The sequence below is a fragment of the Paroedura picta genome, chromosome 8, assembly GCF_049243985.1.
Source record: "Paroedura picta isolate Pp20150507F chromosome 8, Ppicta_v3.0, whole genome shotgun sequence".
NCBI classification, from domain to species: domain Eukaryota; kingdom Metazoa; phylum Chordata; class Lepidosauria; order Squamata; family Gekkonidae; genus Paroedura; species Paroedura picta.
In genome coordinates this window covers 69199991-69212350 of record NC_135376.1, presented here as the reverse complement: position 1 = coordinate 69212350, position 12360 = coordinate 69199991, and the positions used below count along the sequence as shown (strand labels likewise).

General features: G+C 42.4%; 1 protein-coding gene across 2 annotated transcripts in view; it reads right to left on the bottom strand.

The window, feature by feature from the left end:
- Positions 1-12360, bottom strand: part of BTAF1 (B-TFIID TATA-box binding protein associated factor 1) — a 55898-nt gene that overhangs the window by 19230 nt on the left and 24308 nt on the right. For both annotated transcript variants that reach the window (XM_077350234.1, XM_077350235.1), the window contains 8 exons: positions 11030-11172; positions 10699-10873; positions 9970-10173; positions 5504-5930; positions 4289-4479; positions 2663-2816; positions 2469-2578; positions 1626-1827 (listed from right to left, as the gene is read on the bottom strand). In XM_077350234.1, the coding sequence (XP_077206349.1) occupies positions 1626-1827; positions 2469-2578; positions 2663-2816; positions 4289-4479; positions 5504-5930; positions 9970-10173; positions 10699-10873; positions 11030-11172 (1606 nt within the window). The remainder of the gene's footprint in view (positions 1-1625; positions 1828-2468; positions 2579-2662; positions 2817-4288; positions 4480-5503; positions 5931-9969; positions 10174-10698; positions 10874-11029; positions 11173-12360) is intronic.

Here is a 12360-nt window from a genome sequence, read left to right as displayed (position 1 = left end):
AGCATCCCCCACTGTAACTGTCTCACGTAAACTTTTAATGAGTTCTCTTCTGAATGTGTCCCACTGCTCAAGAAATTCAAGTACATTTTGTACTGGCGTTTATTGTGTCATTTTGGTGCATTACAGGCATCTGGAGCGTAAAATCCATTTTTTAGCCTCCTTGTGTGTTCTCATATTAACAGCTAATCTGCCCAACTATACACAAGTCAGGGACACACTTCCTTTTTGGTGGCACTGTAAGTACTGGGATATTCCACCTCCCTCTTTTCTCATTTCATTTTGCTCCTGCAGCACATTACAAGCACCTGCTATGCTTCCTGTTGAATGGATCGCATGAACTGAGACGTCACTTCCTTCACCTCTCTTTCCCAATCAAGACACCAAGAATTCCAAGACTCCTCTTTCCCATCCATCATCCTGGCTTAATCTGGGATTTCCTTCTGATCCACACTAGTTCCTATAAACTGGGAGTGATGAAGCAGCGCAGGGCTGGGGGGGGGGGAGGGAGCAGAGTCTGAAAGGAGCGATAGCACAAATGTCAGACACCTGCGAAACTACACAACTCAATGCTAGCCCTTATGAGACAAGTAACAGAGATGTGAAACCCTTTTGTTCAATATTTAAACATGAATATTAGTCAGCAGTGACCTTCATGTTTACCTTGCAGAACAAACCAGTATTCATTCATACTGACTCATCTACAACACGCATAAAAACTGGCACCACCTACAATATAACAAGGCTTTATAGAAGCCTAACCCCTCCAAATGGAAGTGTCTTAAACTGGACACAATTTATGAAAAGCAAAATATAGATCATGCTTTCTTTAAGCACTTCTGCACAAACTGCCTTACTGCTGCCATGTAGCACATATATAACAAGCAACAGGTTTTGCACTGTATTCAGTCAATTATTCAGATTGTGATTGGGATCCGAAGGGTCATCCCCCTTGGCAAGCAGGATATTTTGATTCCCCCGGGAGCTACTAAAGGTTGGTGAATTTTTGTACTGGGGACCCCACACCGCCTCACAATTTTAGACAAATAAACTGACAGTGGTTTATAAAAAGCAGGATTGAATTAAACTGGCTCTGGTAAAAATGAAAATCAGTAATACAGTAAGGCTACCTAGGTGTACATTCTCTTCCTAACAAGATAAGTCAGATAAAACTTTATACTATATAGTTTAAGAATATCTTCTACTGGAAGTCAAGAAAATTGGCACTTAGCACACTTCTCAAGACAGGAAGGGGGAACTCTGTAATTGTTAGAAGACGTTTTTAGGCTGAGAAACTGTTTCCAAAACACTTTTGTAAGCAGTAGCATAGTACTATGCATATGTCAATCCAGAATTCTGGGCAAGATGGCGATACTGAAACGGAACAAACCTTGCCATTATGAAATGCCCTTTGTTACCAAGTCTAGAACCATTCTACACCATGCCAGACAGAAGTGAATAACTGCTTCAATATAATTATGCTATATATTTACAACCAATATGATCTAGTCCAGATGCTTTTAAAATTATTCCCGTTTTGTTTACCCTTATGGCCTCTTCCTCTTCAAAGTACAGCGTACTTGGCAGCAAACAAAGGAGCATTTCTGCCTTTACTCAGGAAAGGATACAAGCAAGAGCTTCAATTGCGCCCTCTTGTTTGGTGCTGTCATCTATGGCACCCAGCCAAGGAAGAACCTTTTCCAAGAAAATGTGTATGGTTTCTATGGTGGCTCTTTTGCTCATGACACCAACACAACGAGCTGCCATGTGTCTCACTGCCGTGTTGGGGTGTTGAAGGCACATACACAGGTAAGGCACATGCTGGACCAACTGCAAAAGGAAACACTATTTCAGTTTTATTTAGAACCAACTTTCTGAATACCATTCAAGAGACTACTTTACCAAAATACCGAGACCCTTGTAATATCAGATATTCTTCCAAGACATAAGAGTTCTTTTTACTATATTGTTACTATAGTAAATTTCCTGTTCCACCCCTTTAGTCATCCACCTCTTGTCCAGATGTGCTTGGAACAAATGCTTTCAAATAAGGCAGAAAAAAGAAGTAAAACTGGTGTGTAATTTTATTAATCAGAATTCAAGTGAAAATCAGGGCATGTTAAACATTCAGCAGCTTAAAAGCTATTATTTCTAAACTTCCTTTCAAGTCCACCTCAGTGAAAAATACTAAAAGTGTTTGTATTAAGCCTCATATTAAGCATTCCACTGAAAATATTCTAAAATAGTATTTTTCAACAAACATGAACACCAACTTGACTAGCTGGTGGTCCGAAACCAACCTAAACATAAGGACTCTTAGATAATTTCAGGTGATTTTGCAATAGCCTGAGTTGCATACTACATTATCAGCCTCTATTTTAAAATGTGAAAAATCAAATCTTGAAAAGCCGCACAAATCCACCCAATCTAAATACGTATCAGTGACTAAAATTGTGTCACTACTTAATTACCAATGGGTGAAGATGAACATCCATAGAGGCAGCTGTTGTTTCAAAAACCTGTAAAGAATTCACCAATTCCTGGGCCGGGCCATCTCCCTTTTCCAAGAGCAGCTTTCGGTCTGTTGGAAGAAATACCCCATTATCAGAGAATATTTGAAGTGCATTTTTTGTTAGAATGCCCACATTTTGAGAAATGCACATACCAAAGTTGCTTAATTCAATGTTATTCCTTAAGGGACCAACCATAGCATCCCAGAGGTGGGGCAATCCCACAGCCATTTCACTGCCAAAATGTTTTGCAATAGTGGATAAAGTAAATTCTGCTCCTCTCCTCTGTACAATGTAGGGTTTCTGAGCCTAGAATCAGAGAGAATCAGTAAGAGAGTTAGGAAGCTAGCCATGAAGAACAGAGTACCCTTCTAACTACATAGCCTCCCTCAAATGAATTGGGCTTTCTTTAACTCGGCTTGTGAAGCCTGTAACAGAAACAAATACCCCTTAGCCTAGCCTACAGAAGCCTAGAAAGATACAAGATATCTAAAATAAAACCCAGCAAAGTTTACTCTAATTGAAAACCATTAGCCAGCAGCTTAAGTAGTCAGAAGAAATTTTACAACACACTACAGTATTAATCATAACTGGGCTCTGTGAACCCTGCATAGTAGCCACTAATCTGATAATGGTTGGTGTCTGGATGGAAAGCCACTTGGGAAGTTTCTTCTCAGCGGAAAAGCAGCTTTTGATTCACACAGGCAAATTAATATGAGGGTGGAACAGTTACTTAGCACCATCACAGAATAAAATGCTTTTCAAAAGTAAAGACATTCATATATCTGGCCATGAATGCTCAGGTTATCTACAGGCCTTCATGAATCAGTCATCCTGAGTGAGAGAACCAAATGCAGTCTCCAGAACAGCATGATCACCCATGAATCACCTTATGTTGATCTCTCAGGGAGGAAGAACCAACACAAGGGCACAACAGCTACAGCTTTTCCTTCAAAGGGCTAATGGGCAGATCGTATTTTCATTTTCAAAGAAAAAGGGGGTCTAGGAGTAGAGAAAATACATGATCTGTATTGCCACACACAAACACTTATGCTTTTCTATGTGAAATTGCTTTTGTCTCCATTGAAATACTGACACATTATAGATTTATTGCACTTATGCCACCGCTCCCAAGCTCCCAAACACCGGCTTGTGCTGCCTAACAATATGACAGTAAAACAATAACATGATAAAAGCCCTACAAACCCATATCTAACAGTAATAGTCCAATTCTCTCCCCCCCCCCCCGCTCCCAATCTCTGGTCTCCAGAATGATGAATAACGGGGAGAGGAGGGGCAAGATCTTCTGTCAGCTCACCCTCAACCAAAAGCCTGGTGGAAGAGCTCTGTTTTGCAAGCCCTGTGGAACTGTAACACCTCAGACAGGGCCCTCAGTTCCTCCGGAAGCCCATTCCACCAGGCAGGGGCGAGGGCTGAAAAGGCCCTGGCCCTGGTTGAAGCCAGGTGAACTCCCCGTGATCACCAACATATTCAAACCCGGAGAGCACAAAGCCCTGCAGGGGACATAGGGAGATAATACAGAGGTACAGTGGACCCAAACTGTGAAGGGCCCTTTAAAGGTTAACACCAAAACCTTGAATCTGATCCAGTATTCAACTGGTAGCCAACGCAGCTGCCTAAACATTGGCTGGATATGGGCCCTCCAAGGCATTCTAGTGAGGACCCTATGAGCTGCATTTGCTTTTTCTAATCAAACCATGTATAGTGGAATGCTTTGTAACGCATTTTAAAAAATCAGAAAATATAAGGTTTGCACTTACTTCATCAAGCTCTGTGATCATGTTCCCACTGCTACTGGTGGGCAGATCACCAATTTGAGTTTTTGTGGCCTTTGGTGTAGGACCTCGCCTGCTTGTGATGGCAAATGCTGCTTTTTGATGTCTGTATAGTGTGATTATGCCTCTATGCTTGGTGACTGTATGATGCATCCCATCTCTTTCAGAATTAGACCCTATAACAAACAAGATAATTAAATCTGCTTTTAAAAATGACATGGAAGCTATGTCAATTGGACAATGCTAGTTCTGTTTTCCTTTTCCCTACTGGGGGTTACTTGGGAGAAAAATCAATTTCATACTAAAATATCAAAATCTAAACATGGAAAAGAATCAGATTCAGCAGGTGACTAGAACAAGCTCTCTGAAGTAGTAGTGAGGTGGAAAGTAAGCAAGGTACAGTGCAAACGAGGCATAACCAACTAGACAAAAGGCTTATCTCAAAGCCTTCTCTCTCCTCCAAAACAGTTCCAGGAAGAGAGACTCCTGCCTGAGAACAACAACCCTGATATTTGTTTAAAATGAAAATGGCAGAAGTATAGTTGTGCAATCAAGGACAACCAGCATGTGGTCAACAGCAACTCGCAGATTTAAAAAATGCTTTTCAGAAGCTTCTGTAATGATTCCTCATTCTCAGAACTGATGCATGGTAATTCTCATGAATACTCTCTTCGGCATTCTGAGATTCTCTGCATCTTAACTTCACAGCTTGTTGAAACAGTTTTTTCTTCCTAACATTGAACAACAAATTCCAGGAGCCAGTTTTTAGATCTCCTCCTTGGCAGAGGTTTCTTCTGAACTATGCTGCAGTAGTCTGACTCGGTACAGCAACTGCTCCTGCTTGTAACGCCAAAAGCTGCACAGGAATCAAAGTTTGATGTCTCCACTAACCTGAAAATTGGTTAACGTATTTATTTCTTATATATTATATCTATATATGGCCCTCCCCGATGGCTCAGGGCAGTTTACAAGGAACAAGGGAAAACATGAAACAACACATCATAACTCAGTAACAACGCTGAATAATTAACAATAATAACAGTGATAACAGAGATAACAATGGTTCTAATATGTTCCGTAATTGGTTGGACAACATTAACATGTTAACAATCCCAAGGTTGGTCAGTTCAAGATGTCCATTTCATGGGGAGGGGTCCTGGGGGCTCAGTGAACCTCAACCAAATGCCTGGCAGGACATACCTTTTGAGTTTTCATGCATACTGTGGGGCTGTGCAGGACATGATGCTAAAGGTGTAAGATGTGGGTCCACGCAGAGCGAGTTGCAAAGGTTTTTAATAATCTTTGAATTGGGGCACGGAGTCCTTGCTGTGCACTGCTGGAGTAACTTAGCAATGCACAAAGCGGCATAATTTTGCACGAGCGTGTTCTCTTCTTTTTTCACAGCTTCCATCAGGGGTTTTATCACAGGGTTCAATTTTTCTGGAAGTTGCTCCAGGTTCACAACAGCACAAGCAACAAAGGTATGCACTCGGAGCTGCAACGTTTGCCATTCCTGATTTGTTTCTGTAACAGTCATTTGGACTTGTTGTCTCTTGCCTTCCAACTGCTGTAAAACGTTAGGACTCAAATTAAAAGAGGATGTAGCTTCACTGAAGATGGTAGTGACCTAGGAAAAAGAAAATTCAGACTTAAGGATGCTTCTTCCAAGAGCAGCATTGCTCAACCTATTACGCAAGGATACGATAGCAATTCTTCAAACCCAGAAGGTCCTAGATATATCCAAATCCAAAATTAAAGGCTGCATTTACTATTGAATTTATTCAACTTGTTTTATGAAATGTAAAGAGCAAGAAAAAGACTTTGTACAATAACCCAGGCTTCACAGTACTTCAAAACAAACTTAAGAGGAAAACAATGTACAGGGAATAGTGCACAATACCATGTCATGATTTCCTTAATACCCTGTCCAATATTAGACACAAACATAAATGTTAAATGTAATGATAAGAAGAGTTGGTTTTTATGCTTTGCTTTTCTTTACCTGAAGGAGTATTGAAGTATCTTACAATTGTTTTCTCTTCCTTTCCCCACAACAGACACCCTGTGAGAGAGGTAAGGCTGAGAGAGCCCTGATATCACTGCTCGGTCAGAACAGCTTTATCTGGGCTGTGATGAGCCCAAGGTCACCCAGCTGGCTCCATGTGGGGGAGTGCAGAATCAAACCTGGCTTGACAGATTAGAAGCTGCTGCTCTTAACCACTAATCAGTCCTTCTGAGAGTCCAACAAGATAGTAGCCACTGATAGATCTATCTTGTCTAGCAGCTGTCTCATACTGCCTATGTTCAGGCTTGGCAGCAACACCCGACTCATCTAAGCATCTCTTCATTGTCTTTACCCTCCTCTATTTTGTGTGAAATGTATTTCTCTTTTGAACAAAATACTGATCAGAGAAGAGATTAATGGGGCCATACAGCACCCCAGGGTGCTCTACATCTGAGCCGGGACAGAAGTCAGAATTCCACTGGTTGTGCGAACATTAGAGCAAAACTTCAACAGATAAATGTTTAGATTTTTACATGGAATTTGTATTCGGGTTGTTATTTTATGAAGCACTTGTTGGAGAGGGGTGACCCAAAAACCAAATAAATTAAAAACACACATACAAAAAACACTGAGTGGGCATTCTGGATTTAAGCAGACTTTCCTTACCACTTGCACAGTATTAGAATAAAAGCCCATAATGGTCAGACCATTATGCCTTGAAGGCCTGCTTAAGGCTGCCACACCCTCCTCAGTTGGGCGTTGAGCAGATTTCAGCTCACCCACAGAGACTTATGGATCCAATTGGATTCCTGAATCCTCTGCGGGAGCCAATGCCTCCTGGCACTTCTCTAAGTGGTTTGGTCAGTGACTAGCATGACAGGATGCTGGCTGCCATTGATGAGATAGCTCCCCAACACCCTCTCCGCCCCTGTCTCAAGTGGGCCCCTTGGTACATCGAGGAGCTCCGTGAGAAGAAATGGGAACTGAGATGACTAGAGTGAGTCTCTAGGAAGACTCGTGACAAAGTTTCAAGAACATCTTATAGAATGCAGTTGAGAGCCTATGAGATGGTGGTAAAGTCGGTAAAATCCAATTTTTACTTGACTGAAATTGTGTCTGCTAACTCACACCCAGCAAAATAGTTCAATCTCTTACTGCCTGGAGGAATAATAAATAATAACCAATTGGACATCAGCCATGAAGCATCTGAGTGTCATTTCGTAGACAAAGTCTCGGAATTCCACCACAAACTCCCTCCAACCTTAGATACAGACAGTGAACTAGAGGTCCCTTGGCTGTCTTTGGAGAGCACAGAGTAACTGAGTAACTTCAGACCACTCATGCTGACCAAAATGGACAAGATGGTAAAGGCAGTGAATCCAACCACTTGCCTTTTAGACCCATGCTCATCATGGCTGCTATAAACAACCAATATAAGAGTAGTGCCCCCCCCCCCCCGAGATAATCAACCTATCAAGTATCGCCCCATCTTGCACTTAGCATTTCTGGGGAAGATGCTTGAAACAGCTGTCATAGACGAACTGTCAGCATTCTTGGAAGAAGCTTCAGTCTTAGACCCATTCCAGTCAGGTTTCCGGCCTGGCCACGGGGTAGAAACAGCGCTAGTCACCCTGATGGATGACCTCCGTCCCCAGTTGGACCGGGGCAGGTTATTAGAGACCACCCAGCAGTGTTCGACACAGTCAACCATGACCTTCTAGCTCACAATCTTGCCAATGTTGGGATTACAGGGACTGCCCTTCAGTGGCTGATCTCCTTTCTCCAGGATTGAAGACAAAGGGTAGCAATGAAAGTTCATCGAGCCGCCACCAGCTTGCATGTGGAGCCTCCAATCCAACTCAATATCTTTATGTGCCCTCTTACTCAATGGGTGAGGAAGTTTGGGCTGGATTGTCACCAATATGCTGATGATACCCAGCTCTTCCTCCTGATGGACAGCTGCCCTGATTCTCCCCCATAAGCATTAGCTGCCTGAAAGTAGTGATGAGGTGGCTCAAGCAGAGTTGTCTGAAGCTCAACCCTTCAAAGATGGAGGTCCTGTAGTTGTGCAGGAAGGGCCCAAGCAAGGAAGTATGCCTACCCATCCAGGACGGAGTACAGCTATCAGCGACTCACTTGTCCAGGAATCTGGGTGTGATTCTCGATGCCTCCATCTCAATGGAGGTGCAAGTCATGAAAGTAGCACAGCTGGCATTTTATCACTTTTGCCAAGCCAAACTACTAGCGCCCTACTTGGCCTCGGAACAACTAGCCTAGTGATCCATGCAATGGTCACCTCTAGACTGGACTTCTGCTACTCACTCTACACAAGCCTGCCTTAACCTTTATGTGGAAACTACATCTGATCCAGAATGGAGTGGCCAGGGTACTCATAGCAACACCATGGAGGTCCCACACTCCCATGTGGTCTGGGCCCAGTGTACCTGAAGGACTACCTTTCTGCCTATATCTCTCAAAGAGCCTTACGCTCCGCTACCTGCGACTGCCTGGTGATCCTTAGCCTCATGGAAGCTTGCTTGATCTCAACTAGAGCCAGAGCTTTCTCCATCCTGGCCCGCACCTGGTGGAACGAGTTCCCAGAGGAGATCAGGGCCCTAATGGAACTTGAACAATTTTGCAGGGCCTGCAAAAGGGAGCTCCTCTGCCAGGCATTTGGTTGAAGTCAACCTGAACCAATCACCTTCCATTGGCCCCCCAAGCCTCTCTCCAATGAAAACCACCACCAATTCGTCCAACCCACAGGGCCATCACTATGCTGTACTTGAATTAATGTTCTCACTGTTATAACTACTAAGTTATCTTTATTGTTTCCTGTTTTATGCAAACCACCCTGAGCCTCAGGGGACAGCAGTATATAAATATAAAAAATAAAATAAATAAATAATCAGGTACATGGTTGCTTGAGATTTAGTGTAGGTACATGTATGCATGCTATTTGCTGTAAGCCACCATGAGACCGCTATGGAGAGGGATGGCTCAGAAATAAAAAAAATAAAAAAGTATTTGCAAATAGGCGAAAATACTAGCAATCTTTCTCTTCCTCCTGAACTCCAGGAACAGAGATGTAAAAGCTTGTGGGGAGTGATGGAAAAAACTAGAAAAGAAACCCACTCCTACATTTCAGCCTGCTTTTTGCATGTGTGAAATGGCCAATCAAACATTGCACAGCTGATTGGTGGTAGTGCTCTAAAGGTGAAGGACCGCTGGATTAGAACAACATGCCCCCAAAAACTAGTGTTTCCAAAGGCAAGATGCCTGACGTAACAGAACTCAAATTCAAAGCTTAGTCATCCAAAAAATTGGCTTCGACCATATTTTGAATGCCTAGCAGTTACTCCTAAAGAAGTTGTGATGCTACGAAAAAAGTTAGCACAGCCTCTTCTCTGAAATGAAAGTCAGCAGACAAAGGAATGTTCCTCCTCTCACATAGGGAAGGGAAGGGTGTAATGTCATCCTATCAGCTGTTATTGCTTTCTACAGTACTCTGGCTAATAATGTATCAATGCACCCGTTTGTGTAGATGGACAGGCTTACTTTAAATAACTACTTTCAGAAACAACTGAATAGGCCAGAACTGCTGTTCAGGTGCTTTTCACACTGTTCATCAAAACCCTGAGGGTAGCTCTTTCGGTTCACTCACCAATTCGTTAGCTTGATCTATTGTAAACACGCTACAGTTGACTCGGCTGCCAATGTCAATGTTTGCATCAGCAAATGAGGAGATGAGTTGTTTACATTCATTTTGCATCCGTGTGAAGGGAACAGCAATTTCATCGTAATATAGATGCTCTGAAAGGACCTCAAGTAAGCGCGACTGGACAGCAAGGGCCACAACTTTATTTTCCTGGAAACAAACATGAAACCACTTTTTACATATCACAAATGTCATCCTCTGGTTTCGGGGGCTGATGAAACAGGAATACAAATCAATCTAAACCAGATAAAACTGATCTCCATTGTGGTTCACATATTTACTGTGTTAATCAAAATCACAGAAATTAAATGCACTTAGTATCCAAGAGGCCCATATATATAGGAAGTAGTGTGCCCAAAAGAACAGGGGGCTTATGTCTTTTAAACCACTGCCCACTAATCACCATCTAAAACCCACTTCTGAATTTCAAGGGAATTCTGAAAGTGCACTGGATTAAACTGTTCCCTGTCAAAAAGTCTTCCTCATTAGGAGCATGCTTACAAAGACTGCAGCCCTGTAATTTATTTAAAAATTAATAATGAACTAGAATATCGCATTATCAGTTGACGGCTTTAACGTTTTTCCTTGTGCTACCTTCCAATTATCATACTGTATCAAATGGAGAAAGTATTTAACTTTGGCAAACATGAATTTCAACTACCGTAAGCACCGTACCTTCTGCAAGGCAGCCCACTCACAGATTACTAATGCAACACTAAACCTCTGCAAAGCAGACTTGGAATTCAAATGGAAAAGCAAAAGCTGGGCTAGTGATTCAGCTGGCTTTATTTCCTGAGTAACGGCGTTCACACTCAGATCACAAATACAGCAACAAAGTGCCCCAAGCAATCTGGAACAAAAAAACAACAGTGAATTTTATATTCATCATTACATTTAAAGTAACAGCATGTTCTCTACAACTTGAACAGGGTTATAAAAAGTCAATCTAATCTATAAACTCTTATTGCTTTAACAACCGTGTAAACATTTTGAACAACAGACTAACTTTGCTGCCATCATCCGGGCTCTCATAACAACATAGTCTCTGGTTGCTGGATCTTCGGCAACGCTTTCTGCTCCTGCAATGTATTCTTGAATCACCTCCTTAGTCTGCGTCTGACCTGGACGCCCCTTGCTGCCAGTTTTTTCCTGCAAACAAGAGACAAAATGATGCTTGGCCATGTGGCTCTTTCAAATACAATGTTTTCTATACAGCACATTAAGAATCTCCAATTAAAGAACCTTGGAGAAGCTGTAGCACTATTGAGGGGTGTTTCACTTTGTTATCAGTCAGTTACTTTAGCGGCTCCTTTGCTCCAAGCTCCTAATTAGGTCTTCAGTGGCATAAACTAGCAGTATTCGTAACTCGTTGCTGCATCATACAAGTATTAGTTAGGACGTATGTAGGCTTACTCTCCCCCCAAAAGTCTGCGGGAATGCTTTGCTTCAGGCAATGATATACCATACAACTTTGCTCGTCTGTTCCCTAAGCAAAACAGTGCAGTTTTTCCCCTACCCAGGTCAGTGCTCCACAATGAAGTTGGTTGTATCTGACCTACCAAACCTCCAACTACTATGCTTAGATTCCAGAAAGACAACAGCAGATGAGTTTATGAAAAATGCAAGCCATATGATGCTTGGCAGCATCATTCTGGTGAAATATAAACAAGAAACAGCCTCAACGGTCAATAAAAGCTATTTAAGCCACACAATGATAGGGCATTTGCAGTGCAAGCAGATAGACTAACAGCAGCATAACAGCATCACACTGCATAAACAGAATTTATTATTTGTTAGAGGCTGCTCATCTCAACGGAACAGCAGAATGTCCCGTCTGATTTGTATATTACACCGTTCACATGGTCTCCAAACACATTTAATTGAGACATGTGCTGGAAAGTTCTGCCCTCAGAATTTAATTCCTATGCACCAGTGGCCCCAATTCAGGCTGGGATCGCAGGAAAATGGGACTTAAGTCTCCCGTTGTATACCGTTTTCCCAATCCCGAGTCAATATTTGCCACATTGGATATACATTGCATACAGATCCATCAGTATTTGCAAGGTTGTCCAAAGAGGCAAACAGTGGTTCCTTGAGGTTGTTTCGCATTAGGAATGGCAGACGGGCAGAAGCCCCATGTGACATGGTCCTAGTCTGAATTGGGACCATGCATGGATGGAAATTAGGTTCTGAGCATGGAAATCCAGGTGGATGTTTGACTGAATTTCTTTGTGGTGGCCATGAGAATTTTGCAATGTACGAATGAGCCATCAAACAGGTAAGGTATGTCACCATCTACCAGACCAGGGGTGGCCAATCTGTGGCTCTCCAGATGGA